The 27668-nt window shown below is 45.6% G+C and overlaps 1 protein-coding gene across 2 annotated transcripts in view; it reads right to left on the bottom strand.

The window, feature by feature from the left end:
• LOC310754499 (heat shock factor protein 3-like) overlaps positions 1-27668 on the bottom strand; it is a 52398-nt gene that overhangs the window by 21958 nt on the left and 2772 nt on the right. Inside the window, exons 1-4 of one of the 2 annotated variants that reach the window (XM_083596481.1) lie at positions 9412-9713; positions 5376-5484; positions 3152-3279; positions 1661-1782 (exon numbers count right to left, since the gene is read on the bottom strand). In XM_083596481.1, coding sequence (XP_083452607.1) covers positions 1661-1782; positions 3152-3279; positions 5376-5463 — 338 coding nt within the window. In that variant the 5' untranslated portion in view covers positions 5464-5484; positions 9412-9713. Of the gene's footprint in view, positions 1-1660; positions 1783-3151; positions 3280-5375; positions 5485-9411; positions 9714-27668 lie in introns of those variants that run through there. The other variant, XM_083596480.1, reaches the window with a different exon arrangement.

Below are 27668 nucleotides of genomic sequence, written 5' to 3'. Positions count from 1 at the left end.
AGCCAGGTAAGCAAGACAGGGAGATTAAAAGCTCTTTCCATGCCAGAAAAAAAACCCTATGCAATAAAAGCTTTTAAGCTCTCCACCTTCTGTGCAATTAATTTGTTTGATTTCAACCAGCTGGTCTTCAACAGCATAAAGTTGAAATCGCAAAGGTTAGACATGCATATGTACTGTACCCTTCTAAAGCAGAAGTTGGTGCCCCCTCCAGATGTTTGGATCACAACTCCTATCATCCCTTAATACTAGACCATGCTTGCTGGGGCTGCTGGGAACTGTAGTCAAAAATATCCATTATTATTTCATTTATTTGTATCTCACATTCTTTTGCTAACCGGGACTGACACAATGACACAGATAAAATACAAAAAAATCTAAACAGAAAAGATAATCATTAAAAAGTAACTCTTAATAGACTTGTTTTTATATTGTTTCAATTCTATAAGATCTTAGTTACCTTTTAATGATTATCTTTTAGATAATAAAAACACAACAGCACTCTTTAAAACACTTCCTTAAAAAACAGCTCCCCAAAGACTGTCAGAATAAAACCATCTTCCCCCACCATTGGAAGGACAACATGGGAGCCAGTCTAGCTTCTTTGGGGAGAGAGCTTCAAAGCTTAGAAGCAGCCTCTCTAAATCTAGAGTTCGGGGCAGGTTTATATGAGGGAATAAGGTTTTTCAGATAGCTTGGGTCTACACTGCATAGGGCATCTAGGGGGCACCATGTTGGCTACGCCAGTGTAGACAGAGCTGAGGGAAAGTGTATGGTTCAATATAAGGCACTTTCCTTCAAGACAGAAAAAAAAGCTATTATTTATTCACGCAGTGCGTAAACTATGAAATCTGCTAAGCACAAGATGTAGTGATCATCAACAAATGTGACTGGTTTAAAATGGGATTAGGCAAATTAATGGCGGATCAGTTTATTTGGTATATCAGTCATGAACAAATAACGTTATCATGATAACTGTGTGCTTCCAGTACCGGAAATAGCAGGCCTCTGAATATCAGTTGCTCACAATTCTGAGTCTCTCAGAGGCATTTGGATGGCCACTGTGAGAACATGATGCTGAACAAGATGGGTCTTAGGCCTGATCCAGCAGGATTCCTCGCATGCCCTTATTAGAAATGAGCTATAGGTTCTCCAGCAGTTTGACTTCATCCCTGGAGGCACACTCCATTGTCTCTCAAGACAGACAGATGCCAGTGGTACAGAATGGCTCTTTCTAACGGCCACTTCAGAACTGCCTAAATGCAAGTGAGAAACAGCCAAGTGTGAAAGTACTAATGCTGCTGAATTACCCAGAAATTAAACAGGACATTTCGGTCTCTGCCCTAAGTTGAGCTCTGCAAACAGATAACATGGCACACAAGTGAAGCTCAAAACATAGCACAGATAGAAGCTTCATGGTACCTACAAGCTACTTAGCCATAATGCTGAAAAAGGCACTGAAAAGTGTGTGTAAATTACCCAGATTCTGCTTATTTTTGCACTCAGCATCACATTTCACCGTGGTGCCAAATCCTGCTATGCAGCCCCCACCCTACCTATAGCTTTGCAAATGCAGGTAAGTTGAAGATGCTGCAAAACCTAAAATGAGCAGAGTGGCTCTCATTACAAGACAGTACAAACTCAGCAGAAGAAATGTTGACACCTGGTCACGGTATCCAGCTTGGTGCTTATGCCATCCTGCTGTTCTCTCATGGCCCGGAATTCGGCGAGCATTGCCTGCTGGTCTTTTTTTGAGCTGGCTGCGGGCTCCTTGCTTGTATTCACCTGTGACAGAATCAGATTGCAGGTACTGTTTTTAGAGACAAGTTATTGTTTAAGCAGGGAACAAATGCAGTTAAGGGACTGGCTTTTGCAGAGCTAGGACTTTGGAAGCCATCCAGCCTCACCTCTATCTATCACAGGAGAAATCCCAAATCTGATACATATACCACCTCAGCTGGCAGCAGCAGCACAACTGCAGCTCTATAATTTTGGAAACAAATGGCCTCTGAGTGCCTCAGTAAGAAAACTGCCAGTTCATTCAAGCATCATTCAAAAGTGAGCCCTTTAAGTGGGTTTGTGCAGTTTGGAAAAAATGTTTAGGGAACACTTGAGAGGCCACTGATATTTCCCTCGCACAGGCCTGACTCACACAAAAGGAAAACCACAGCTTCCCACCCCACAGATGAACCTTGGGTTCACACGCAAAGTCATCCTCCCCTCCTCTTGAACCAGCAGTGGCCTTTTGCACCTGCAGGGGAAGGAATTCCACAATCGAGGCACCACTACAGAGAAGGCCCTGTCCTGAGTCACTGTGAGACACACCCACTAGAATGATCTGAAATCAGGCTTGGAAAGAAAGTGGAGGGTTTCATCAACTTTGCACTGACCCTCAGAAAATATTAGAGGAACAGTGAGAGTCCTGTTCACTCCTGGGGACGAGAGGATTGCCCCAACAGGCCAGAGGAGCCCCCTCAGAGATGCAGAATGATGGCACAGTGAAGAACTTCCCCCCACGCCGGTCCAGAAGCAGCAAGAGAACTAGGCTGCTAAGGCCAGCTAAAAGTTATTAACCTCTGACTATTCAAACAACAAGAGCCATGCTTGCAAGACTATTGCACAGATGAGGGAAAACAGTTGGAAGCCTTGAACATTACTTGGAATCTGTATATTTCAGCCTATATAACCAATATATTTTTCAAATAAAATACTGCAATTTCTTAATAATCTTAGAAGGCAGCATACAAAAATGACTGTTATATATGGCCAGTCGCAGTAAAGTTCAGGCTTCCTCAGCCTGGCCCCTTCACACCTTGAAGGATAACAACTCCCATCATCCTTGACCATTGACCATACTGGCTAGGGCTGATGGGAGCTGGAGTCCAAGATGTCTGGATGGTACCAGATTGAGAAAGGCTGGTCAAGCCTATATACACAAATAACCTGAAGGTGATGGGGAATCAGTCATGTATTGCGGCAACAATGAGGCACCTGTAAGCTCTGCTATGGAGGCTTATTGGCAATGCTGCCCCTCACACACACACACACACACATGCACAAGCAGGAATCCTGTGTGTGGCACCAACATCACTGTGGTTGCATTTAAGAGCTAAGGTCTTCACCAGGTTGTGAACGGGGCGGGGGGGGACAATACCTTCCGTTGGATGCTCGCCAGCAGTTCAGGTTTCCCTTTTTTGAACTGTGGGTGTTGATACTCCATGTTAGGCTTGTTGAAAGTGAGCATTGTTTCATTTCTCATTGACGTTACCTTCTTGAAGCCATCTGTGAAGTGATTAAAGGAGATGAATGCTCTTTAGTTTCTCCTCCCAAGAGGCGATATGATTCTAGATCTGTTCACCTTCCTTAGTAAGAATATAACAATATACCAATCCATGTTCAAGGTGTTGCTACTGGTATACAAAGCCCTCAACAGCTTGGAACCAATTTACCTGCAAGATTGCCTTGCCCCACATAAGCCTACTCAATGGCTTCAATCTGCAGAACTGGTACTTTTACAGGTGCCATATAACACCTGTTCCACATCTGCAAGAACTTGATCTTTTTCTTGCGGTAGCACCTATACTTTGGAACTCCCTGCCTATTGACATCAGGCAGGCACTTTCCCTGTAATCTTTTTGGCACCTGCTAAAAACATTTTTGTTTAGACAAGCCTGTCCTTACGTTTTAAAAAAGCTGGTGTGTGTTTTAATTTGTTTTTAGTCTATTGCTGTTTTAACTTTTCAAATGTCTTAAATTATTCATTTTTCTTACTGATAGTTTTATTGTTTTATCCTTTTTGTAAACTGTGTTGAGTTTTTGTCTTCACTTTTTTACAATCAAGCAGTGTTTCAATTTTATGAAATAAATAACAACACAGAATAAGACACCTGAAAACATACTTTTCAGAGAGAGGAGGGCCACGTAATTGAAACAAACCTGCCCATGGTCATTTCTTCTGACCAATGATTATAGAAGGTAAACAGGTAAGGGAAGCGGGAAGCAACGAAGGGAACCACACCTGCCACTCATCATGCCCTCTAACAGCAAGAACTGCAGCATCTTGGCTTGCTCGTTTTGATTGTTGTTTTAGTACCATCAAGCAAAGAGTTGTGTGGCACCTTCAGGACCAACAAATTTATTATGGTGCAAGATTTCATGGACCACAACCCACTTCATCAAATACACCTGACCAGGGCCACAGGACTCTTGAGGGTTTTTCTGCAAGAGACTAGCACGGCTACATCTCTAGAAACTGATATTACTTGTGGTGCTTTTAGTTAGTTCATCCATGCCCTCCTATTCTCCGCTTCCTCCAAGGAGCTCAGAACAGCACACAGAGGTGGTCCTACCCAGCCTCCCATGTTACCCTTGTAGCAGCTCTGCAAAGCAGATTGGGCTGAGAACACCTGACTGTCCCAAGAGTGTCTGAGAGGCCCTCAGTGAACTTCACAACAGAGTGGTGAAACACTATTCCCCTTCACTTCTTTTAAGCCGCAAGTCTAAATTTCAAAAGAGGAGGCGATTAATGATGCTGGATAAAGACAAGCTTCATCCACGAATTATGCCACCCATGTTCCAAATTGTGACACGTCCTGCCATTCCCCTGCTTTGTTTCAAGACCAGGAAACTCTTATTGTGTCCAATTCAACAATGCCTGCACTCTTACCCGAGATCATCTCTTCATTTTAGCTAGAAATCGGTATTTCAATACAAGAACATTTGTTGAGGGATATGGGACTATTCTCCACCCCACCCCATTTTAAAGTTATGGTTATCTTTAGGGCAGGGCTTTTCAAAACATTCCCCTCACAGGAAACCCTCTTCACAGCAATGCATCACAGAGGATACTGTGCATCAGAATATGCTTCACTCTAAAACATGCAACAGAGAAAGCAGTTGTTGCCTTCAATTTTTGTAATTGATCTAATTCTACTTGAAGCCTAAAAAACTACTTCTGTTGAAAGACTCATTGTTTTATTTTTCCTCTTTCTTTGTTTCTTCCCCCTAGTGGTGGTGCCTCAGACTAGGCCTTGCTCCCTGCACCTGAGCTTTAAGCAATATAATCATCAATTGAGAGAATTGCTGCTGTTTCCTCCAGCACTAGTGGCCAACTCACATGAATCTTAAGAGTTGTGCATTGACTAATTATATCCTAGTTAATTGGGCATATCAACTGTTGGAATGATAGGCTTAAAAAAAAAATCTGGAATAACACCTACTAGGAACTTTTGGGAAGGGATGTTTAATTGTTCCACAATTTCAGTTTTGTTCAACTGATTTTTATTTAGAGAACAGTTTTGGATCATTTGTGTTTATAATGTGAACTAAGTGAAAATCATGGACAGAAAACAGTAAACACACATAGATCTGGTACTTACACAAGTTGAGCTGACGAATGAAGCTGGACAAGTTGTTGTGTTTGAAGTATTTTGGGAGCAGCTGAGATGCAAACGTTTGCTCATCCATGATGCGAACTTTTTGCCCATCCTAGAAGAATTAAAGGTGGGGAACAGCACAGTAAGGAAGAGCAGCAACAAATCTGAGCTTCCTACATATTAAACACACAAGGAGTGCTATTGTAAGAGCCATTGTGGAGACAGGAGGAAGTATGCCACAATGCCTAATGCTTTAGGACTACACGAAAAAAATCCTAGATTTGATTTTTCACACTCACCAATTCAGTAGGTTGTGGTCAAGCTCCCATCCTCTTTTGCATAATCTTAGAGCAGCGATGGGGAAACTCTGGCCCTCCAGCCATTGTTGGACTGAGACTACAACCAGCCCCAGCCAAGGAGCAGGGAAGACAGGAGCTATAGCCCAGCAACAGGTCCCAGAAAATGGCAACAGGTCCCAGAATGGTGTATGGAACAGGCACGTAAAGAGTCACTTAGCTGGGGTGATTAAAGGATAGCAGCCAAACAATCACACATAAACTGGAAGATATTTGGGTTCTTTTCATGGTTTCAGGGTGCTGATGTGCCTAACACAGGGCAGGGAGGTTTGGCTAATAACTTATGTGGACTTATTAACAAAGGCTTGGATTGGATAAGAAAATGCTCAGCAAGACTGATTCCCATTACCGGCCCCACAGCAAGTAGCTGCAAAACACAGATTCCCACTCAAATGTAAGCCAGCTGTAAGCAGGGGTGGAGGAAGGGGGTGCAGTGGGTGCGGTCTGCCCCGGGTGTCACCACTGAAGGGAATGACAAAATGCTGGACGGCACTCACTGTGGGGCCTGCAGCATGCCCGAGCCACACGTCTCATGGGATAGACATGGTGGCTTGGGTGTGCGCAGGCTCCGCACTGCCCAAACAGTGTAGGGCAGCTGAGTGGGAGGAGGCAGGCAGACTCCAGAGGCCCCATGGTGCACCCCGCCCCTATTGGCGGCGTGCCCTGCCCCTGGGTGCGCTGCCCCAGGTGCCCGAGTGGCTTTCTTGACAGCTGTAAAATACTAAAAGGAAAAAATAGTATCTTTAAGGGGTAAAGTTTTGAAGCAGCATATACAATACTTCCTTGCAGCCTGAAAGTGTTGTTTTAAGAAAAGGGATACATGCTGAATAAATCTTAAAAAGGGCTGGGGGATCAATTGCTACATCATCCAAAAACAGTTAAAAGTCCACATCATGCTAACAGTTTCATAACAGGTGACGTGGCAATATATTGCAATTCATGATGTCTTTGTGTGCTGTGTAAAAATCATGATGTGGGGAAAACTGAAGCAAGTCATTGCTTTTCTCCTGATTCCTGTTGCCCCTGCTGCTTTGGCACATCAGCTCTCTCCTGCCTCTTGCAGATGGGAGCGATCCATGAGAACAGGCGCTGAAGAAAGGAGCCTACCCGGAAACTTTCCTCAGTAATATTGAGGCCATGAGCTTCTTGTTTTTAAGCTCAGAGGCCAGGCTGGTAGGTGATTGAGGGGGGCCTCCGATGCAGGAAGCCCATTATGTCTAGCCGCACAAAAGCTGCCATGTGGCTGTCCAGCCCTGCCTTTTGAATAACTGCTGCCCTCAGCTGGGGCTTCCTGGGAAGCTGCTGCTAGTCCCGGAGAAAAATGAACTGGGGTTAAAACTTTTGAGTTAAATAAAATAAAACTAAAACTTGGCCTGTTGTTTAAGCCTCCTTCCTCACTGGTCCCCTTCTCTCTCTCTCTCTCTCTCTGTGTGTGTGTGTGTTTCTGTGTCTCCCTCACTTCACAAAATTTGCTTTCCCCCCTTGATTATGTAATTAAACTTTTAGGAAACAATATCTCACCTTACCTGTTAGCTATGCTACTGTTTACTTCTACAGCCTTACTTTTAGAGAAAAAGTGCAAATTTTAAAATTATCTGTGCTATGAAATAACAGCTGCAGCAATATGTGAATGGTAAGTAAATATCTTGTCAGTTTTATGACCCTAAGTAATGCCGAGTAAGTGCTTGCCCAGCTTTGGGAGGGAGAGAAGGGTTCTAGGACCCTGCAAGAACCGTACACCTTCCTTCCAGAGCCAGCTTTCTTGCTCAGTGCAGGATTGAGAGTGGTCCCAGCATTTTCTCTGCACAGGGTGCCAAATTAAGAAGATCCCCTTGGGGGCGCTAAAGAGCAGACTCGCAAGGCCACCATGTTATGAAAGATCACAGAGTGCCTCCATTTTGTCTGGCTTTTGGAGAGGGTGGTGCAAGGGCTCTGGGTTATGCTAGAGCCCTGGCACTGCCTTACATAAGCCGGAAACCTAAGATGTGCTTGCCCATATTTGGGAAGGAGGGAAGGACTCTAGGACCAAGGGGTGACAGCAGTAAGATCTATAATAGAGAAAATCCCCTTGAGGGCGCTAAGCATTGGGAGCAGAAAAATAGAATCATAGAACTGTAGAGTTGGAAGGGACCCTGAGGGTCATCCAGTCCAACCCCCTGCAATGCAGGAATATGCAGCTGTCTCATATGGGGATCAATTGTGCAACCGTGGCATTATCAACACCACACTCTAACCAACTGAGCTATGCAAAGTCCACCCATCTTATTTGTCTTTGGTTGGGCAGCATGAGTGCTCTTTTCCCAAAGACACCTGTTGCAATCACAGTTCTGCACAGGTAGGTGTATGGGGAGAAGTATAAGTAAATGAAGACTGAGTTTCCTCATCTCTCCATTTGTTTATTTATTCCCCCACATGACCTAACACCCTTGCAAGAGCAGAAAGTGATTTCCACCTCACCTCCGAAATTGCCCCCCTCCTCTTTGCTGCCCAACACTGTGCAACACATAGATGTGTACCTGTGTCTCCCTCATTTCTGTTAGGCAACATTCACGTTACCTTTGAGAGATAGAGTATTAATTAATTATACAACTTTCTGCAAATTTAAAAGTTATCTGCAAAAGACGAAGTGGCACAAAATTACAAAGATCCACGTGGGAGCACTAAATAGCCTCTGACAGGCGGCCATTTTATGAAAGATTACGGAGTGCCTCCATTTTGTGTGGCTTTTGGAGGGCGGTGTGAGGGCTCTGGGATGCTGCCAGAGCATTGGCACCGCTTTCCCTAACCCAGGAGCCTGGCAGTTTTTCTGCTCATGGAACAGAGCTGAGTTGCCACAAAATTAAGAAGATACACTTGGGGACACCAAATATTCCATTTTTGAAAGCTGCCCCCTTTTCAAAGCCAGCTAAACCTGATGCAATAGCAGTTTTGCACAGGTGTGTGTATAGGGTGGGTGTGAGAGAGAAATCAATGAAGTGTGTTTTTTCTCTGCTTACTATTTGTTTCTCCACCTCTTGACACCCTTATGCATGGCCTCCCAAATCCCCCCCCCCACGTTACTGCAAAACATACAGATGTGTACTTCTCTCTCTCTCGTCTATTAAGGAACATTCTCTCACCTTATTTTTGATATCTATGCTACTATTTCAGCAACTTTAACTTAAGAGAAAATGTGCTAGGCTAAAATTATCTGTACTGTGACATAACAGTTGCAGCAATATGTTAAAGGTACTTATTTCAGACCTTGTGCAATATCAATATATCACGATGTTTAGCTATTGACTTATCGCGATCTTGAGAATTGCCCAGCTGTACTTCCAGCCCTTTTAATTTCTGGCTTGTGTTCATGTAGGATGCTCATTTCAGTCTGTCAGTCTCCATGCCTTTTTCACATAGCAGAACCACATCTATTATCTAATACATGACAGGTATTCTTCCCGAGATACTTAACACGGTTTCCAGTCCATTATTGCTGTTTTCTTGTTTACACAGTGCTATGCTATCTCAGTCATTCACAAATCCTAAAAGCACCTCTAGTGGTGGAACACAAAATCACATAAATACTTCATTGAACAACAAGGTAAAGCATCTACACATCACTAGTTTTGTCAGGGCAGGATGCTGGAGGACAAAATCTGAGGAAAAAATGAATAAAGTCCCCAGCAAAGTATGGGGCTGCTTACCTGACTTTGGGAAGGTGGTGGTGGTGGGGCTATGGAATGCTGCCAGAGCTCTCCTGGCTGTCAGTAAGCGCTTGCCGAGCTTTGGGAATGCTCCAGGAACTTGCCAGAGTGAGGGACCCCAGAAAGCCTCCATGCTCAGTGCAGGATTGACAGCAATGACAGCTGTTCCTCTGCACAGGATGCCAGCCAAGGTGACACAAAATTAAGAAGATCCACTTGAGGGGTGGTAAATAGTGGACTCACGAAGCCGCCATTTTGTGAAAGATCAGAGAGTGCCTCCATTTTGTCTGGCTTTTGGAGAGGGTGGTGCAAGGGCTCTGGGTTATGCTAGAGCCCTGGCACTGCCTTACATAAGCCGGAAACCTAAGATGTGCTTGCCCATATTTGGGAAGGAGGGAAGGACTCTAGGACCAAGGGGTGACAGCAGTAAGATCTATAATAGAGAAAATCCCCTTGAGGGCGCTAAGCATTGGGAGCAGAAAAATAGAATCATAGAATCATAGAACTGTAGAGTTGGAAGGGACCCTGAGGGTCATCCAGTCCAACCCCCTGCAATGCAGGAATATGCAGCTGTTCCATATGGGGATCAATTGTGCAACCGTGGCATTATCAACACCACACTGTAACCAACTGAGCTATGCAAAGTCCACCCATCTTATTTGTCTTTGGTTGGGCAGCACAAGTGCTCTTTTCCCAAAGACACCTGTTGCAATCACAGTTCTGCACAGGTAGGTGTATGGGGGGAAGTGTAAGTAAATGAAGACTGAGTTTCCTCATCTCTCCATTTGTTTATTTATTCCCCCACATGACCTAACACCCTTGCAAGAGCAGAAAGTGATTTCCACCTCACCTCCGAAATTGCCCCCCTCCTCTTTGCTGCCCAACACTGTGCAACACAGGCAACATTCACTTTACCTTTGAGAGGTAGAGTATTAATTACTTATACAACTTTAACTCTGCAAATTTAAAAGTTATTTGCAAAAGACGAAGTGGCACAAAATTACAAAGATCCACGTGGGAGCACTAAATAGCCTCTGACAGGCGGCCATTTTATGAAAGATTACGGAGTGCCTCCATTTTGTGTGGCTTTTGGAGGGCGGTGTGAGGGCTCTGGGATGCTGCCAGAGCCTTGGCACCGTCTTCCCTATGACAGAAGCACAGTAAGGGCTTGCCCATCTCTGGGAAGAAGGGAAAGGCTCTAGGACCATACCAGAGTCCTGGAAATTCCTGCCCAGAGCCAGAGTGGTACCAGCAATAAGACCCAAAACAGGGAAGATCCCCTTGAGGGCACCAAAAATTGGCCTCAAATTATTACCAATGTCTTTGGGAGGGCAGCGTGAGCGCTCTGGGATGCTACCACTTTCCCAAATGCAATAGCAGTTTTGTACAGGAGGGGAGATAAATAAATGGGGAGTGGGTTTACTCCATTCCCCTTTTATTTATTCATTTCTGGGAGGCAAGGTGTTAATCACTTCCTGCTCTTCCAAGGGTGTTGAATAAATGAAATGTTGAGTGTAGTGGGTTTAGCAATACATGAAAAGTAAGTAAAAATCTATCAGTTTTCTGTCACTAAGTAGCAGCAGTTGCCAAGACATTACTCCGTTTGCCTCTATGTAGTGCAGGCCTTATTCCAGACATTGTGCAATATCAGTATATCACAATGTTTAGCTGCTGATCTATCACGATGTTGAAAATCGTCCATCCCTAATTACAGCCCTTTTCCTTTCTGACTGTGTTCATATAGGATGCTAATTTCAGTCTGTCAATCTCCCTGCCTTTTCACACAGCAGAACCACATCTATGATCTAATACATACCGCCTTCTTCTCAAAACCCAGTAACCCCTTGCCCAGCTTTAGGAAGGAGAAAAAGGCTTTAATATTCTGCCCTGGACATATTCATTCCCCAAGCCAGGTGACTTGCTCTGCTGCAGTGCGGGATGAAGAGCCATGCGAGCAGTTTCTCTGCACAGGGCGCCAAGCCGAGGTGGCGGTAAATTACAAGGATCCACTTGGGGGTGTCAAATAGCCCCGCACTAGTGCCATTTTATGAAGGATTATGCAGTGGATCCATTTTGTCTCGCTTTGGGAGGGTGGCCCTCCCTAAACTATAAGTGTGGCAGTTTTTCTGCACAGTGAGCAGAATAGAGGTGCTGCAAAAATGAGAAGATCCACTTGGGGGAGCCAAATATCAGCTTCAAAAGATTACCAAAGTCTGTCTTATCTTATCTATCTATCTTATCTATCTTTGGGATGCTACCCCCTTTGCAAAGGCAGCTAAACCTGATGCAATTGCAGTTTTGCACAGGTGTGTGTATTTGAGGGGGGAAATAGAGGGAGAGTGGGTTTCCTACAGCTTTATGCAACAGCTATGCTACTAATTACTTTTACAACTTTAAACCTTTACAAAGGGGTGTGACATTCGCAGGGAAATCAAAATGCTTGTTTGCAAAGCTATTGTACTACCAACCTTACTGTACATTTGTGAAACATGGACCACTTATAAACGCCATCGCCAACTCCTTGAAAGATTCCATCAACGGTGCCTCCGAAAATTTTTACACATCACTTGGGAAGACAGGCAAACTAATGCCAGTGTACTGGAAGAAGCAAAGATCACCAGTGTTGAAGCAATGATTCTTCAACATCAACTTTGTTGGATTGGTCATGTTGTGCGGATGCCTGATTATCGTCTTCCAAAGCAACTACTCTATTCCTAACTTAAAAATGAAAAGTGTAATGCTGGTGGTCAATAAAAGAGGTTTAAAGATTCTCAAGGCAAATCTTTAAAAAAATGTAGTATAAACATCGACAACTGGGAAACACAGGCCTGTGAGCACTCCAGTTGGAGAACAGCCATTAACAAATGGAAGACAATCTTACTCAGCTACGATTGATTGCCTAAGAAGAAGTGGTGGTGGTAGGACAAATAAATGGAGAATAGGTGGGTTTCCTCTGTAGTCCATTCATTTATTTATTTACCCTGCACCACCTGACACCCAAACCTTCCTGGGGCCCTTGGAAGAGCAAGAAGCCATTTCCACCTCGCCTCCCCAATCGCGCCCCCATGTTGCTCCCCAACATACAGATGTGTCCTTGTGTTTCCCTCATGTCTATTAGTGAACATTCACTCCTTACCTTTTATTGCTGTACTACTAATTACTTCTAGAGTTTTAACTTTGGGGGGAAAGTGTTAATAAAAAATTATATGCACTATAGAATCACAGTTGTAGGAATATGTGAAAGATAAGGGAAAATCTACTGGTTTTATGCCACTAAGTACTAGCAGCTGCTATGACATTATTCCATTCGCCTCTACATAGCTCTATACTTATTTCAGACATTGTAATATATAAGTATATTAGAATGGTTAGCTGCTGGTATGCCACGATTTTGAGAACCAGACATTGCCCAGCCCTACTTGCAGTACTTTTAATTTCTGACCTGTGTTCATTTCAGTCTGTCGATCTCCATGCCTTTTAAATTAGCAGATTCTCAACTATGATCTAATACAGGGCATGTAGGACCTTCTTTTCTTGTAGGGCATATTCCTTCTGAGACACTTAACATTGTTTGCAGTCCATTGCTGCTGTTCTTCTTCTTCTTCTTCTTCTTCTTTTTAAACAATGCTATATTATCTCATTCATTCAAAAATCCTAAATGCGCCTCTGCTGGTGGAATCTCAAAATTGCAGAAACACTTCATGGTACAAATGGGTAAGCATATGTACATCATTGCTTTTGTCAGGGCTGGACATGGTAAACAAAATCCAAGGCAAAAATACGAAAAGCCAGTAATCCCAAAACTGGTTCCCCAGCAAGGTGGAGGGCTGCTTAGCAGACTTTGGGAAGGTGATGTGTGGGTGTGGGTGTGCCCCGGGGTGCTGCGAGAGGCAGCCATTTTATGAAAGATTACAGGGTGCCTCCATTTTGTCTGGCTTTTGGAGGGCGGCGCAAAGGCTCTGGGATGCTGCCAGAGCCCTGCCCTAAGCTGGAAGCCTAGCAGTTTTTGTGCATATGGAACAGAGCAGATGCAAAATTAAGAAGATCCATTGGGGGGCGGCAAACATCGGCTTCAAATCGTGATGTTTAGCTCCTGGTATATCATGATCTTGCATCGCCCAGCCATACTTGCAGCCCTTTTCCTTTTTGATGTTTGTTCATGTTGGATGCTCATTTCAGTCTGTCAGCCTCCATGCCTTTTCATGCAGCAGAACCGCATATATGATCTAATACACTGCATGTAGGACCTGCTTTTATTGTAAAGTATATACTTATCCTGAGGCACTTACAGCTGTTTCCAGTCCATTTTTGCTGTTATCAATTTTGAACTATGCAATCCTATTTCAGCCACTCAAAAATCCTAAATGCACCTCCACTGTTAAATCCCTAGAATTAAATAAATACTTCCTTGAACAAAAAGGTAAACATCTATACATAACTGGTTTTGTCAGAGCAGGATGCTGGTGGATAAAATCTAAGGCAAAAATGAATACAGCCAGTAACCCCTACAACTGGATTCCCAGAAAGGTGGAGCACTGCTTATCCCACTTTGGGAAGGGTAGTGGAACGGCTCTGGGACATGGAAAGAGCTCTCGCGCTTCGTTCTCAAAGCCCGGTAAGCACTTGCCCAGCTTTGGAAAGGAGGGTAGGGCTCTCGGAGCCCTAGACCTTAATTCCCAGACTCAGACGCTGTGCTCAGTGCAGGATTCAGATCAATGCAGCAGTCATGCCAGCAGTTTCTCTACACATGAAGCAGAGCTGAGATGGTGCAAGTTTAAGAAGACCCACTTGCGGCTGCCAAATAGTAGCCTCCCACAGATTACTATTTTATGAAAGATCCCAGAGTGCCTCCATTTTGTCTGGCTTTGGGAGGGTGGAGTCAGCCCTCTGGTCTGTTGCCAGACTCCTTCCCTATGACAGAAGCACAGTAAGGGTTTTGGGTAGGAGGGAAGGGCTCTAGGACCTTGCCAGAGCCCTGGAGATTTCTTCCCAGAGCCAGAGTGGTACCAGCAGTAAGACCTATAATAGAGAAGATTAATCACAGTTCCTTAAAAAAAATTTTTTTGACAAAGCAATAATCATAAATAAATAAGAATCAAAATGAGCACCCCAACCCCCAAGACCATTCAATTATAACTATCCAACCTCCCAAAATTTCAACACCTGTGATGGTTTGTCTCCTTTCTGTTTTAACAGTACAAATTCTACAAACACCTTCTATATCTCCTCAAAATCATTTCTCTTGCACATTCCCCATCTTACCTTAATGGCACATGTTAACTTATCATTAATAGCTATATCCCACACCCCTTTATACCATTCTTCCATTTTATATTCACCTTGCCCCTTCCATGTCCTAGCTATAATAATTTGTGCACCTGTCAATAAATTTGTGAGCAAGTCCTTCATAGCCTGCAAACCTCCCACCCCATCAGAAATTGATAATAATGCTACTTCTGGACTTTTGGTCAGCTTTAACCCAGTGATTTCTGTTATCTCCTTAAACACCCTCTTGCAAAAAAAAAAAAGAATGAAAATATTTACACCCCCACATTATTAGTGAACATTATTCCTGGTTTCCTGGCATTCCCTCCAAAATATCACCGAACATTCCTTGTTTATTTGATTTAATCTGACTAGTGTTAAATACCATCTCCAAACTAATTCATAATAATTTTCTTTTATTCTTATAAAGAATAAGAAAAAAAGAAAAGGAAGAAAATTATTAATTGCAGTTTTGGACAGGTGTGTGTATGGGGTGTGGAATAAATAAATGGAGCGTGGTTTTCCTTTGCTCTCCAATTATTTATTTCCCCCACACACACCTCCAGATGCCATAGTCATCTATGAGGACCTGCTTTTCTTGTTAGGTATATTCCTTCCAATGCACTGAATACTGTTTCCAGTCTATTATTGCCATAGCGTCTTTACATAATGCTACACTGTTTCAGTTATAAAAAAAACCAAAATGAACCTCTAGCGGTGGAACCAAGAAATGCATAAATACTTCATTGTACAAAAAGGTATATATACACATCACTGGCTTTGCAGCAGCAGGACACTGCGGGGTACAACCTGCAGCTCCACTCAGATAAATGTGCCGGAGGATCTGGTATACAGGAAAAATATGTAAACTTAGAAAACCCCTGAACTGGGGCCACAGCAAGGTGGAGGGCTGCTTAATCAACTTCAGGAAGGTGGCACCATGGCTCTGGCTGTCTCCTTCCCAAAGCCATTAAGCGGATGCCCAACTTTCAAAAGGGAAGAAGGGCTCCAGAAGCTACCTTCCCCAAGTCAGGCGCCTTGCTCATTGAAAGATGCCAGCAGAGAAAGTTTATCTGCACAGGGTGCTAACCCAAAGCGGGGCAAAATTACGAAGTTCCACATGGGGGCACCAAATAGCTTCGCCAGACGGCCATTTTATGAAACATTACAGAGTGCCTCCATTTTGTATGGCTTTTGGGAGGGCGGTGCGAGAGCTCTGGGAATCTGCCAGAGCCCTTACACCACCTTCCCTAAGCCGGAAGCCTGGCTGTTTTTCTGGTGCCGCAGATGGGACTCAAATATCAGCTTTGAAAGATTACCAATATTCATATATCTAGTCTATCTTTGGGATGCTGCCCCACCCCTGCCCCACAAAACCTGAAGCAATCACAGTTTTGCACAGGTGTGTGTATGGGGAGAGGGAGAAGTGAATGGAGAGAATGTTCCCACATCCCTCCCCACTAGCACCTCCTTACACCCCTGAATGAGCAGGAAGTCGCCTCCCAAATCACTGTCCCCCCATTTTGCTGTCCAACCCTGCCCAACATACAGGTGTGTACCTGTGTCTCCCTCCTGTTTATTAGGAAACATTCTCTCACTTTACCTTTTACATATATGCCACTAATTACAACTTTGGATAAAATGTGTCAATCTAAAAACTATCTGCACTACTAAGTAATAATTGTAGTAAAAAGTGAAAGTAAGAATCTAGCAGTTTTATGCCACCAGCTACCAACAGTTGCAAAGACATTACTCTGTCTGCCTCTATGTAGTTCTGTCCTTATTTCAGGCATTTTACTATTTTGGTATATATATATTGCAATGTTTAGCCGCTCACATATCACGATGTTGAAAACCAGACATCGCTCAGCCGTACTTGCAACCCTTTTCCTTTCAGACCGCTGTTCATGTAAGATGCTCAATTCAGTCTGTCTACCTCCCTGCCTTTTCACAGAGCAGAACTTCATCGATAGTTTAATAAATATAAGACCTGTTTTTTTCTTGTAGGGTATATTCTTCCCGAGATACTTAATATTATTTTCATTCCATTATTGCTGTTCTTGTTCTTTTTTTTTTTTTTACACAGTGCTATACTATCTCAGTAATTGAAAACTTCTAAATGCACCTCTAGTGGTGGAAAAGCAGAAATGCATAGACACCTCAATGAAAAGAAGGGTAAATATATGTTTACCACTGCTTTAGTAAGGGGATAAAATCTGAGGGCAAAAAATGTGCAAAGCCAGTAATCCCCTGAAAAATACTCAGAGTCGCAAAGTGATTTCATGCTCTTTATTCAGTTCATAGTGGTGAGGAGGAATGAATGGAAGTCCCCTCAAAGTATCTGCTTTATATACATTACTTACACAATGGGCTGCACATGATTGGCTAATTCCGGAATTCTACTGTAAGCCAATCAGGTTGTGGATTCACTTCTATCTGGAGCATGATTGGGTGGTTCCTGCCAACCAATCATACTGCTGCATTGTTCTAGGACCAATCAGACTGCTGCATTCTGAATCCTACTGTTCTAGGACCAATCAGACTGCTGGAGTTTGGATCCTATTCAACTCAATATATAACACCCGTCCCCTCTAAGTTCCAGTTCTGCCCGGGAGGTCGCATTCATAGTCCTCAAGGTACGCCGGCGGCCTACGTGTGTGTTGCGGCCTGGGGTGTTCCCTGGTCCGGGGTTCAGGTTCTGGCTCGTGTTCCAAGGATGCTGGCTGTGATGGGGCTGTTTGGTCTGGCGCAACCGGCTCGCTCAGTCGTGGTTCTGGTTCCGGCGCCCTTTCGGCCTCACGGGTCCTCTCTGTATTTACTGATTCTGCCTCTCCTGCTTGCCCCTGCTGCTCTATGGGCCTCACTGCCCCACTGTTCCCTTGGGACTCCTCTGACCTGTCCTCCTCCTCCTGGTTTTCTCCCGGGAATCGTCGCCATATCTGGTCGCAGTGGCGGCGCCAGCATTGCCCCCCATCTGTTAGCACCTCGTACGACACGGGGCCAGTGACCCTGGTGACTGTGGCGGGTACCCATGCAGGGCCTGCCCCAAAATTCTTTGCATACACTGGGTCCTGGGCCTCGAAGGTCCGGGGGTTCCTGCCTTCCCCCACCACTACCTCATCCTGAGCTCTATCGGGGTGAAGGCGGTCCAATCTGATTGCAAGACGCCGACCCATTAGTAGTTCAGCGGGGCTCCGGCCAGTCGTTGAGCTGGGGGTGCTGTGCTGTGCTAGAAGGAATGTGGCAAGGCGGTACTCCCAATCCCCTTGCGTCATGCGGCGAAGGGTGTCCTTGGTGGTCCGCACCATGCGTTCTGCTTGGCCATTGGTGGCAGGGTGGAATGGCGCCGAACGGATGTGGCGGATGGCGTTCTGCACTGTGAAGGTTTGGAATTCTCCTGACGTAAATGCAGTCCCGTTGTCTGAGACGAGAGTGTCAGGGAGCCCGTGGGTTGCAAACAGCCTGCGTAGTACCTGGATGGCTGCGGACGTAGAAGTGGACGGTACCAGTGCGACTTCCAGCCATTTGGTGTAGGAGTCCACCACTATGAAGAATGTTTTCCCCTGAAAGGGGCCAGCGAAGTCCACATGCAGGCGTGACCATGGTGCTTGGGTGGACTCCCAGGACTGGACTGGGGCCCTTGGGGGATCTGGGCAGGATTCTTGGCAGGCCTGGCAGTGTTTGACCCAGGCCTCTGTCTCTCCGTCGATCCCCGGCCACCACACATAACTCCTGGCAAGGGCCTTCATTCTTACTACCCCTGGGTGTGTCTCGTGTAGAGCTGTGAGGACCCTTTTGCGGAGGGGCTGGGGAACAACGACCCTGCTTCCCCATAACAGGCACCCCTTGTGGGCCGACAGTTCATGTTTGCGGGTTGTGTAGCCGGCGAATTCTGGCCCGGGGCTGCTGCTGGGCCATCCCCTCCACACCCAGTCCAGGACCCGGGAGATGACCCTATCTTTCTTGGAATGGTGTGCAACTTCTTGTGCCTGAATGGGGCGCTCGGTAAGCAGCTCCAGGCTCATAACCTCTTGTGCAGGTGCTGGGTCGGGGCCTGTTTCCGGTAATGGTAGCCTGCTGAGGGCGTCCGCATGGCCCATCGCCTTCCCCGGGCGGTGAATCAGTGCATACTGGTAGCTGGCAAGGAAAACTGACCACCTGAGGACGCGTGGAGACAGCACTTGGGGGGGTCTGCTTTTCGGGGGCAAACAAGCCAAGCAATGGCTTGTGGTCAGTCACCACGGTGAAGGGCCGCCCGTACAAGAAATCATGGAATTTTTTTACTCCCTTCAGGATTGCCAGACCCTCCTTGTCGATTTGCGAGTAGTTCCGCTCGGTTACGTTGAGTGTCTGGGAAAAGTATGCCACCGGTACCTCTCTTCCATCTGGGAGTTGGTGTCCCAGGACAGCACCAATGCCATAGGGCGAGGCGTCGCATGCTAGCACCACCGGCAGCCTCTCGTCGAAGTGTGCCAAGACCGAGTTTGAGACAAGCAAGTCCTTGACTGCCTGGACTGCGGCCACCTGGCGCTGGCCCCACACCCAAGGGGCCCGCTTGTCCAGAAGTCTGTGTAGGGGGTCCGCTACCGCTGCCTTGTGGGGAAGGAAGGAATGGTAAAAGTTCAATAGTCCCAAGAAGGCCTGAAGTTCAGTCTTGTTCTTGGGCGCTGGGCATCACAAATGGCCCGTACCTTGTCCCCAGTCGGGTGGACCCCTTCTGCACCAGCATGAATCCCAGAAAGTCCACCTGAGGCACTCCTAGTAGACATTTTTCCCGCTTCACCTTGAGACCCGCCGTCTGGAAACGGTGCAGAACGGTGCGGAGGCGGTCCTCAAACTCCTCTGGTGTGGGCCCGGCAATCAACACATCATCGAAGAAGGGGGTGACGCCAGGAATCCCTTTAAGGAGAGAGTCCATTAGATTCTGGAATATGCCTGGTGCCACGCTGACACCGAATTGCAGCCGCTTTACCCTGAACGCTCCTCTGTGCGTCACAATCGTCTGTGCCTCTGCTGTGGCCTCATCTACTGGCAGCTGTTGATATGCTTGGGCTAAGTCCAGCTTGCCAAAAATTTTCGACCCAGCCAGGGTGGCAAGGACATGGCTGACCACTGGCACTGGGTATGCATGGGCCATGAGGGCCTTGTTTATGGTACATTTGTAGTCTGCACAGATGCGGACCGAACCATTAGGCTTGACGGGTGTGACGATTGGGGTTTCCCAGGGGGCATTAGGCACCGGCTCCAGCACTCCTTGCTCCACGAGTCGGTCCAATTCCTCGTCTATACGGGGTTTCAGGGCAAACGGGACCCGGCGGGCCTTGAGCCTGACCAGTCGTACTGCGGGGTCAAGCTGTAGAGCAATGGAGGGGCCCGTATACTGTCCCAATTTCCCATCGAAAACCCCAGGAAATTCCTTGCCTATGGCGTCCACGTCCACTTGTAAGCTCGTGTGGTTCACCCCGGTGACGGCTAGCCCCAGTGGTCCAAACCATGCCAATCCCAGTAAGCTAATGTAGGGGCCCTTGACCACAAGCAAGTCCAGTTGCCGCGTCCGCCCTCGGTACTGCACCCTGAAGGTCCCCACCCCCATTGTGGGGACCTTACGTTTCTGGAAGTCCTGGAGGGTGAATGGGGCCGGCCTGAGTTTGGGACCCCCAGTAGGACACAGTTTCCTTAAGGTCCTTGCCGAGATTATGGATAGAGTTGAACCCGTGTCAAGCTCCATGCGGCATGGGGCTCCCTCTATCTGTACCTCTACATAAATTTTCTCTACGTTGGGGTGGGGCAACTGGTATACCTGGAAGTCCGTGAGCTCCGTCGAGTTGCCTTGGTGCGTTGGGCCCCGGGACCTGGGGCTCTTGGATTGGTCATCTGATGCCTGGCGTCGGGTGGGCTGAGCCCGACACACCCGGGCGATGTCTCCCAATTTTCTGCACTGCCTGCACTCTGCGTTGCGGAAATGGCAGGTCCTCCTCTCGTGACTTTCTCCACAGCTTGCGCAGTTCCCTCCTTCTTGTCGAGGCAGCTGTGGTATGTGGGCTGCTTGAGTGTGCTGCTGTACTCGGTGCACCTCCTCCCTGTTGGATCCTGACTCGTCGGTGAGGTCTTCATGGTGGACCCTCGGTTGGGACGGCTGGCTCGGCCGTGCCTCTTGCGTCGACCTCTCGGCAGCTTCCGTTGCCAGGGCCTCCTCCAGAGAGACCTGGAACGTTAGGTTCTTCTTAGCGTAGAGGCGTCGTTGCAGCTTCTCATCCTTCAGGCCACCGACGAGGCGGTCCCGAAGCATGTTCTCCAGCTCTGAGAAGTTGCAGAACCGGGCAGCTTGGCGGAGAGAGGTCACAAACCCAGTTATGGTTTCCCCAGGGGCTTGCCGCTTTGCGTAGAAGGCGTTTCGACGAGCCACTACTGAGGGCTGTGGCGAAAAGTGCCCCTTCAGCTGTTCCATTATTGTTTTGTATGGAACAGTAGCGACGTCTTCAGGCGCAAGGAGAGCCCGGGCGATTTCAAACGTCTCCTCTCCGCAGACGCTGAAGAATATTGCCCTCTTCTTGGCGTCCTCTTCATCGGTGACCCCTTTGGCTTCTAGGAGGAAGGTGAAACGGGAGGCGTACGCTTCCCAGTCTCCAGATGCTGGGTTGAACGGCGAGAAGCTGCTGTCGGTTGCCATTCTGGGTTCCTTGTGTCCCGGAGCTGAAGCCTGGATACACGGTGCGAGGCAGCGTTGCGGCAGGTGGCGGTGCTGCGTGTGGCAGTCAGCTCAGCAGGATCCCATCCTCGTCGCCAGTGAAATATACTCAGAGTCGCAAAGTGATTTCATGCTCTTTATTCAGTTCATAGTGGTGAGGAGGAATGAATGGAAGTCCCCTCAAAGTATCTGCTTTATATACATTACTTACACAATGGGCTGCACATGATTGGCTAATTCCGGAATTCTACTGTAAGCCAATCAGGTTGTGGATTCACTTCTATCTGGAGGATGATTGGGTGGTTCCTGCCAACCAATCATACTGCTGCATTGTTCTAGGACCAATCAGACTGCTGCATTCTGAATCCTACTGTTCTAGGACCAATCAGACTGCTGCAGTTTGGATCCTATTCAACTCAATATATAACACCCCCAGAACAGGGCTCCCAGCAATGTGGAGGGCTGCTTTCCAGACTTTGGGAAGGTGGAGGTGGGAGGGCGATCTGAGGTGCTTCCAGAGACCTCCTGCCCAGTAAGCACTTGCCCAGCTTTGGGAAGGAGGGAAGAGCTCTCGGATCCTGTCAGAGCCCTAGACTTTAATTCCTGGAGCCAGGATCCTTGCTCTGCTGCAGTACAAAATTGTGGTGCTAGTGGTTTCTCCGCACAGGTGTCAAGCAGAGCCAGAACAAAATTACCAAGATCCACTTGGGGGCACTAAATAGCGGCTTTCCAGAGGCGGCCATTTTACCAAAGATCACAAGAGTGCCTCCATTTTGTTTGGCTTTTGGAGGGTGGTGCAAAGGCTCTGGGTGTCAGAGCCCTGGCACCGCCTTCCCAATGATGGAAGCACAGAAAGTGCTTCCCATCTTTGGGAAGGAGGGAAAGTCTTTAGGACCATGCCAGAACCCTGGATCTTCCTTCCCAGAGCCAGGTGCCCTGCTAGGTGCAGGACTGAGTTGCTGTTGCACAGCTAAGGTGCCACAAAATTGAGATGATCCATTCCCTTAAGCTGGAAGTCTGGCAGTTTTTCTGAACAGGGAGCAGAGCAGAGGTGTATTACCAAAGTCCGCCTGTCTCATTTATCTTTGGGATGTTGCCGCCTTCCCAAAGCTGGCTAAACCTGATAAATTCACAATTTGCGCAGGTATGTGCACTGGGGGTAGGGTGGGAATGAAAAAAATGGAGAGTAGATTTCTTCCACTCTCCATTTGTTCATTCCTTCCAACCTGGTCCTCCCGACACCCTTGAATGAATAGGAAGCCGCCTCCCAAATTGCAGCCCATGTTGCTGCCCAACTCTCCCCAACATACAGATTTGTGCCTGTGACTTCCTCTTGTCTATTAAGGAGCATTCTCTCACCTTACCTGTGATAGAAATGTGCTAATCAAAAATTACCTGTACTAAAGAATCACAGTTGTAGCAGTATGTAAAACATAATTAAAAATCTATCAGTTTTATGCCACTAACTACTAGCAGTTACCAGGACATCACCCGTTCGCCTCTACATAGTTCCACCCTTATTTCAGACACTATGCGATGTCAGTGTATCACAATGGTTAGCTCCTGGTATATCACAATCTTGAGAACCAGACATCACCCAGCCGTACCTGCAACCCTTTTAATTTCTGGCCTGTGTTCATGTAGGATGCTCATTTCAGTTGGTCAGTTCCCTTGCCTTTTGACATAGCAGAACTGCATCTAAAATCTAATACCGGGCATGTAGGACCTGCTTTTCTTATAGGGTATATTCTTCCCAAGATATTTCCTATTTCAACTCCATTATTGCTGTTCTCATTTTTACATAGTGCTATGCTATCTTATATTTCATTGAACAAAAAGGTAAAAATCTATAAATCAGTGGCTTTGTCAGGGCAGGACGGTGTGCTGAGGAATAAAGTCTGAGACAAAAGTGAGACACCCAAAACTTCCTGGGGCCCTTGAAAGAGCAAGAAGCCATTTCCGCTTCGCCTCCCCAATCATGTCTATTAGGGAACATTCACTCACCTTACCTTTGATTGCTGTGGTACTTATTACTTCTAGAGCTTTAACTTTGGAGAAAAAGTGTTAATAAAAATTTATACAGAATCACATTTATAGCAATATGCGAAAGGCAAGGAAAAATCTATTGGTACTAGCAGTTACCAGGTGATAAGCACAGAACTACGTACAGGTGAACGGAATTATTTTGGATGCTGTGCGATAGTGGTATATTGCAATGTTTAGCTGTTGGTATACCACGATCTTGATAATCAGACATCGTCTAGTGCTAGGCTATTTGTCATTCTAAAACCCTAAATGACCTCTGGTGGTGGAACCCCAGAACTGCAGAGATACTCCATTGAACAAAAAAGTACCTATAGTCATTTGTTTGGTTCAGGGCAAGATCCTGGGGGGCAAAATCTGAGGCCCCACTCAGCTGAATGTGCCCCGCCCTAGCACCTGCCATCATGGCTGAATAGTCAGGCTCCAAAGAAAGTTAAGGTATGCTTTTTAAATGTTGTAAAACATTATTTACCAATAAATGAAATAAACCAAAGATAGAAAACTTACAGAAATACTGTTACAGCAAGTTGAAAGCAGCATAAGTTTGGGCATTATCTCTGAACTTCTTGCTCAGTTTTCTTCTTTCAAAAAATACAATTTCCCCCATAAACCTGCTAGGCTGGTTTATATGTATTCTTTTGCAGTAAGTTAGGTTAAGCAGGGATGCAGGTGGCGCTGTGGGTTAAACTTGCTGATCAGAAGGTTGGCGGTTTGAATCGCCGCGATGGGGTGAGCTCCCGTTGCTCGGTCCCTGCTCCTGCCAACCTAGCAGTTCGAAAGCACGTCAAAGTGCAAGTAGATAAATAGGTACCGCTCCAGTGGGAAGGTAAACAGCGTTTCCGTGTGCTGCTCTGGTTCGCCAGAAGTGGCTTAGTCATGCTGGCCACATGACCCGGAAGCTGTACGCCGGCTCCCTCAGCCAATAAAGCGAGATGAGCGCCACAACCCCAGAGTCGGCCATGACTGGACCTAATGGTCAGGGGTCCCTTTACCTTTTACTAGATTAAGCATAGTTGCTATGGACCAAGGAAAGACATACCGTATTTTTCCGTGTATTGGATGAGGTTTTTTGACTAAAAAATCATGTCAAAAAACTGGGGTTGTCCAATACATGGATCATGGCATGGGGGGGGGGGGGAGAGAAGCTGTGCGCCACCAGCCAGCTCATTGGTGGGAGTGAAGCTTCCCCCAATGCCACAGTGAGCGAGGAGCGATCTGAGGGGGGTGTTTCCTGTCCGCAGCTGCATGGGGGGAGAGGCTCAACACCTTTGGGCCATCTCCCCTCATTTTCCTAAAATTGAGTTCCCCAAAATAGGAGGCGGGTCTTATACATGGGGGCGTCCTATAGACAGAAAAAACCCGGTATGTTTTCCAAAGGGTTGGAATCTCAACCCAAAGCACAAGAGGAATCCTATGCTATTATGCTTAATGTAGAAATATAAATGGAAAGCTTACCCAAGAGAAAAGACAATTATCTCAGTGATAGTAATGAAACTGGGTTGCTAAAACTGCACAATACACTGCCAGCAGCACAGTGTAGGTTGGAATATGGTTAACGCATAAACTACACTTGCAGCTGCTGAGAACATATAACACCTGCTTCCTAGCACAATTCAACGTGTTGATGATGACCTTTAAAGCCCTAAATGGCTTTGGCTCTGTATACCTGAATGAGTGTCTCCACCACCATCCTTCAGCCTTGAGATCCAGCTTCAAGGGTCTTCTGGCGGTTCCCTCATTACAAGGGGTAAAGTTACAGGGAACCAGGCAGAGGGGCTTCTCAGCAGTGGTACCCACCCTGAAATGCCCTCCCATCAGATGTGAAGTAGATGAGTAATTATATACCATATTTTTCGCTCCATAAGACGCACCCGACCATAAGACGCACCTAGGTTTAGTGGAGGAGAAGAAGAAACAAAATATTCTCTCCCTCTCTGTGCAGCCCTCTCCAGCAAAGTGGGAAGAGAAATGGAAGGGGCTCTGTTTCTCCTCCCGCTTTGCTAAAGAGGCGCTGCGCAGAGAGGGAAAGCTGCGCAGCACCTCTCCAGTGAAGCGAAGTCAGTGAGCTTTCACTGAGCAGCAATCCCTCTTGGTGGAATAGCTTGATTTCTGGAATAGCTGCGCTGCCTTCATTCGCTCCATAACACACACACACACATTTCCCCTTACTTTTTAGGAGGGAAAAAGTGTGTCTTATAGAGCAAAAAATACAGTAACTTTTGGAAGACATCTGAAGGCAGCCCTGTACAGTGGTACCTCGGGTTACATACGCATCAGGTTACATACGCTTCAGGTTACACATTCCGCTAACCCAGAAATAGTGCTTCAGGATAAGAACAGAAATTGGGCTCTGGCGGCACAGCAGCAGCAGGAGGCCCCATTAGCTAAAGTGGTGCTTCAGGTTAAGAACAGTTTCAGGTTAAGAACGGACCTCCGGAACGAATTAAGTACTTAACCCGAGATACCACTGTATAGGGAAGCTTTTTAAGGTTTTACGTTTTTCTATGTTTTTAATATATGCCAGAAGCCATCTAGAATGGCTGGGGCAACCCAATCAGATGGGTGGGGTACAAATAATAATAATAATAAAATTATTATTATTATTATTATTATTAATAATAATAATAATAATTGCATCTGTGGACCCAGGTGTATGAACTGAAAACTTACAAACTTAGAAAATACGGAGCTGCAATTTCATTGCACCATGTCGCATGGCCATGTTATAAGCAAAAGTACAGTACAGTGGTACCTCCGGTTACATACGCTTTAGGTTACAGACTCTGCTAACCCAGAAATAGTGCTTCAGGTTAAGAACTTTGCTTCAGGATGAGAACAGAAATCGTGCTGTGGCGGCGTGGCGGCAGCAGGAGGTCCCATTAGCTAAAGTGGTGCTTCAGGTTAAGAACAGTTCCAGGTTAAGTACGGACCTCCGGAATGAATTAAATACTTAACCCAAGGTACCACTGTATCCTAGCTAAAAAGGCAAACATGCATTTTCTGCATTCTTTGCCATTCTCTAAGGCACACATGCAACTTGGCTATGCATCATGAAAGGGCTCAGTCTCCCTATGTAGGTGTGTATCACACCATTCAACTGTTTCTGGTTCTCTCACTATATGGGCAAATTATCAGAGTACAGTCAGCTAGTTTCCAATGCTGGCATTTACTTGCCCACTGCACCAAATTTACAGCATATCTTGACCTATTAAAAAACTAAACAATGCAAAAAGTAGAATTTTACAGGCTAGGACCAGTTTACCCTCATTAGAGTAATTAAAAATATGCATTAGAAACATCATGAAAACATGCACTTTTCGTATTACAGTAATAATATTTCAGACCAGTGGACCCAATGAAATTTAATTTGGAAGGAAATTCTTTGGAAGGAATTGTTCACTACTGCACAATTCTCCAGTTTGCAAATTGCAATACAAATATGCCTAGTTTCCTTTGAGCAATTATTAGGGGAGCAAACTTTTGCAACTCAGATTATATGCCTTCATATGAACATACATGGGCACGCACACGTACGGAATGTATTCGTGCATTCCCGAAAAGAAACATGTGTACACATCAGGTTACACTCACATCAAGGACAACAAATTAACTATTAGAAAACTAGAAGAAATAAAACAAAACTACTACCATAATCCTAAATGCAAGGGAGTACGTTTTGGATACATAAATACACGTATGTGACCACGGCTGCACTGATGCTATTGGCCAGAAATGGAAAGTAGATAAAGTCCCTACCAGAGAAGAATGGCAGATTAAGTTGGTAGATTATGTTGAAATGGCTAAAATGACTGGAAGAATCAGAAAAGAGGAAGACCAAAATTTTAATAAGGAATGGGGAAAATTTATAATTTATTTTAAAAACCATTGCAAACAGCTAAAATCGTTGATAGGATTCAGAGTGGAGAAAAAAAAATCAATGTTTTTTTTTCAAAAAAATAAAAATATCAGGTTTTTTATTTAAAACAGATTTTTTTAAAAATCAGATATTTTTTTATTTAAATCAGATTTTTTAAATTTAAATTGGATTTTTAAAATAAAATACTTTTGGAGGAAAAATCTTTCTAAATATAGTCTTTTATTTAAGTTACATTATAGTCCAAAGGCTATTCATCAGGAAATAAAAATTTGTTTAAGTTTTTCATGTGTGCTAAAACTTAGTCTAAGTTTTTTTTAATAGTTTAACCACATCAACAAACATGGATACACATGCTAAAATGTTATTTAGTTAAATAAATTGTTT

This window comes from Podarcis filfolensis (genome assembly GCF_964270895.1).
Source record: "Podarcis filfolensis genome assembly, chromosome: Z".
Lineage (NCBI taxonomy): Eukaryota > Metazoa > Chordata > Lepidosauria > Squamata > Lacertidae > Podarcis > Podarcis filfolensis.
The sequence above is the reverse complement of the archived record's forward strand: the minus strand, read 5'-3'. Positions and strand labels throughout refer to the sequence as shown.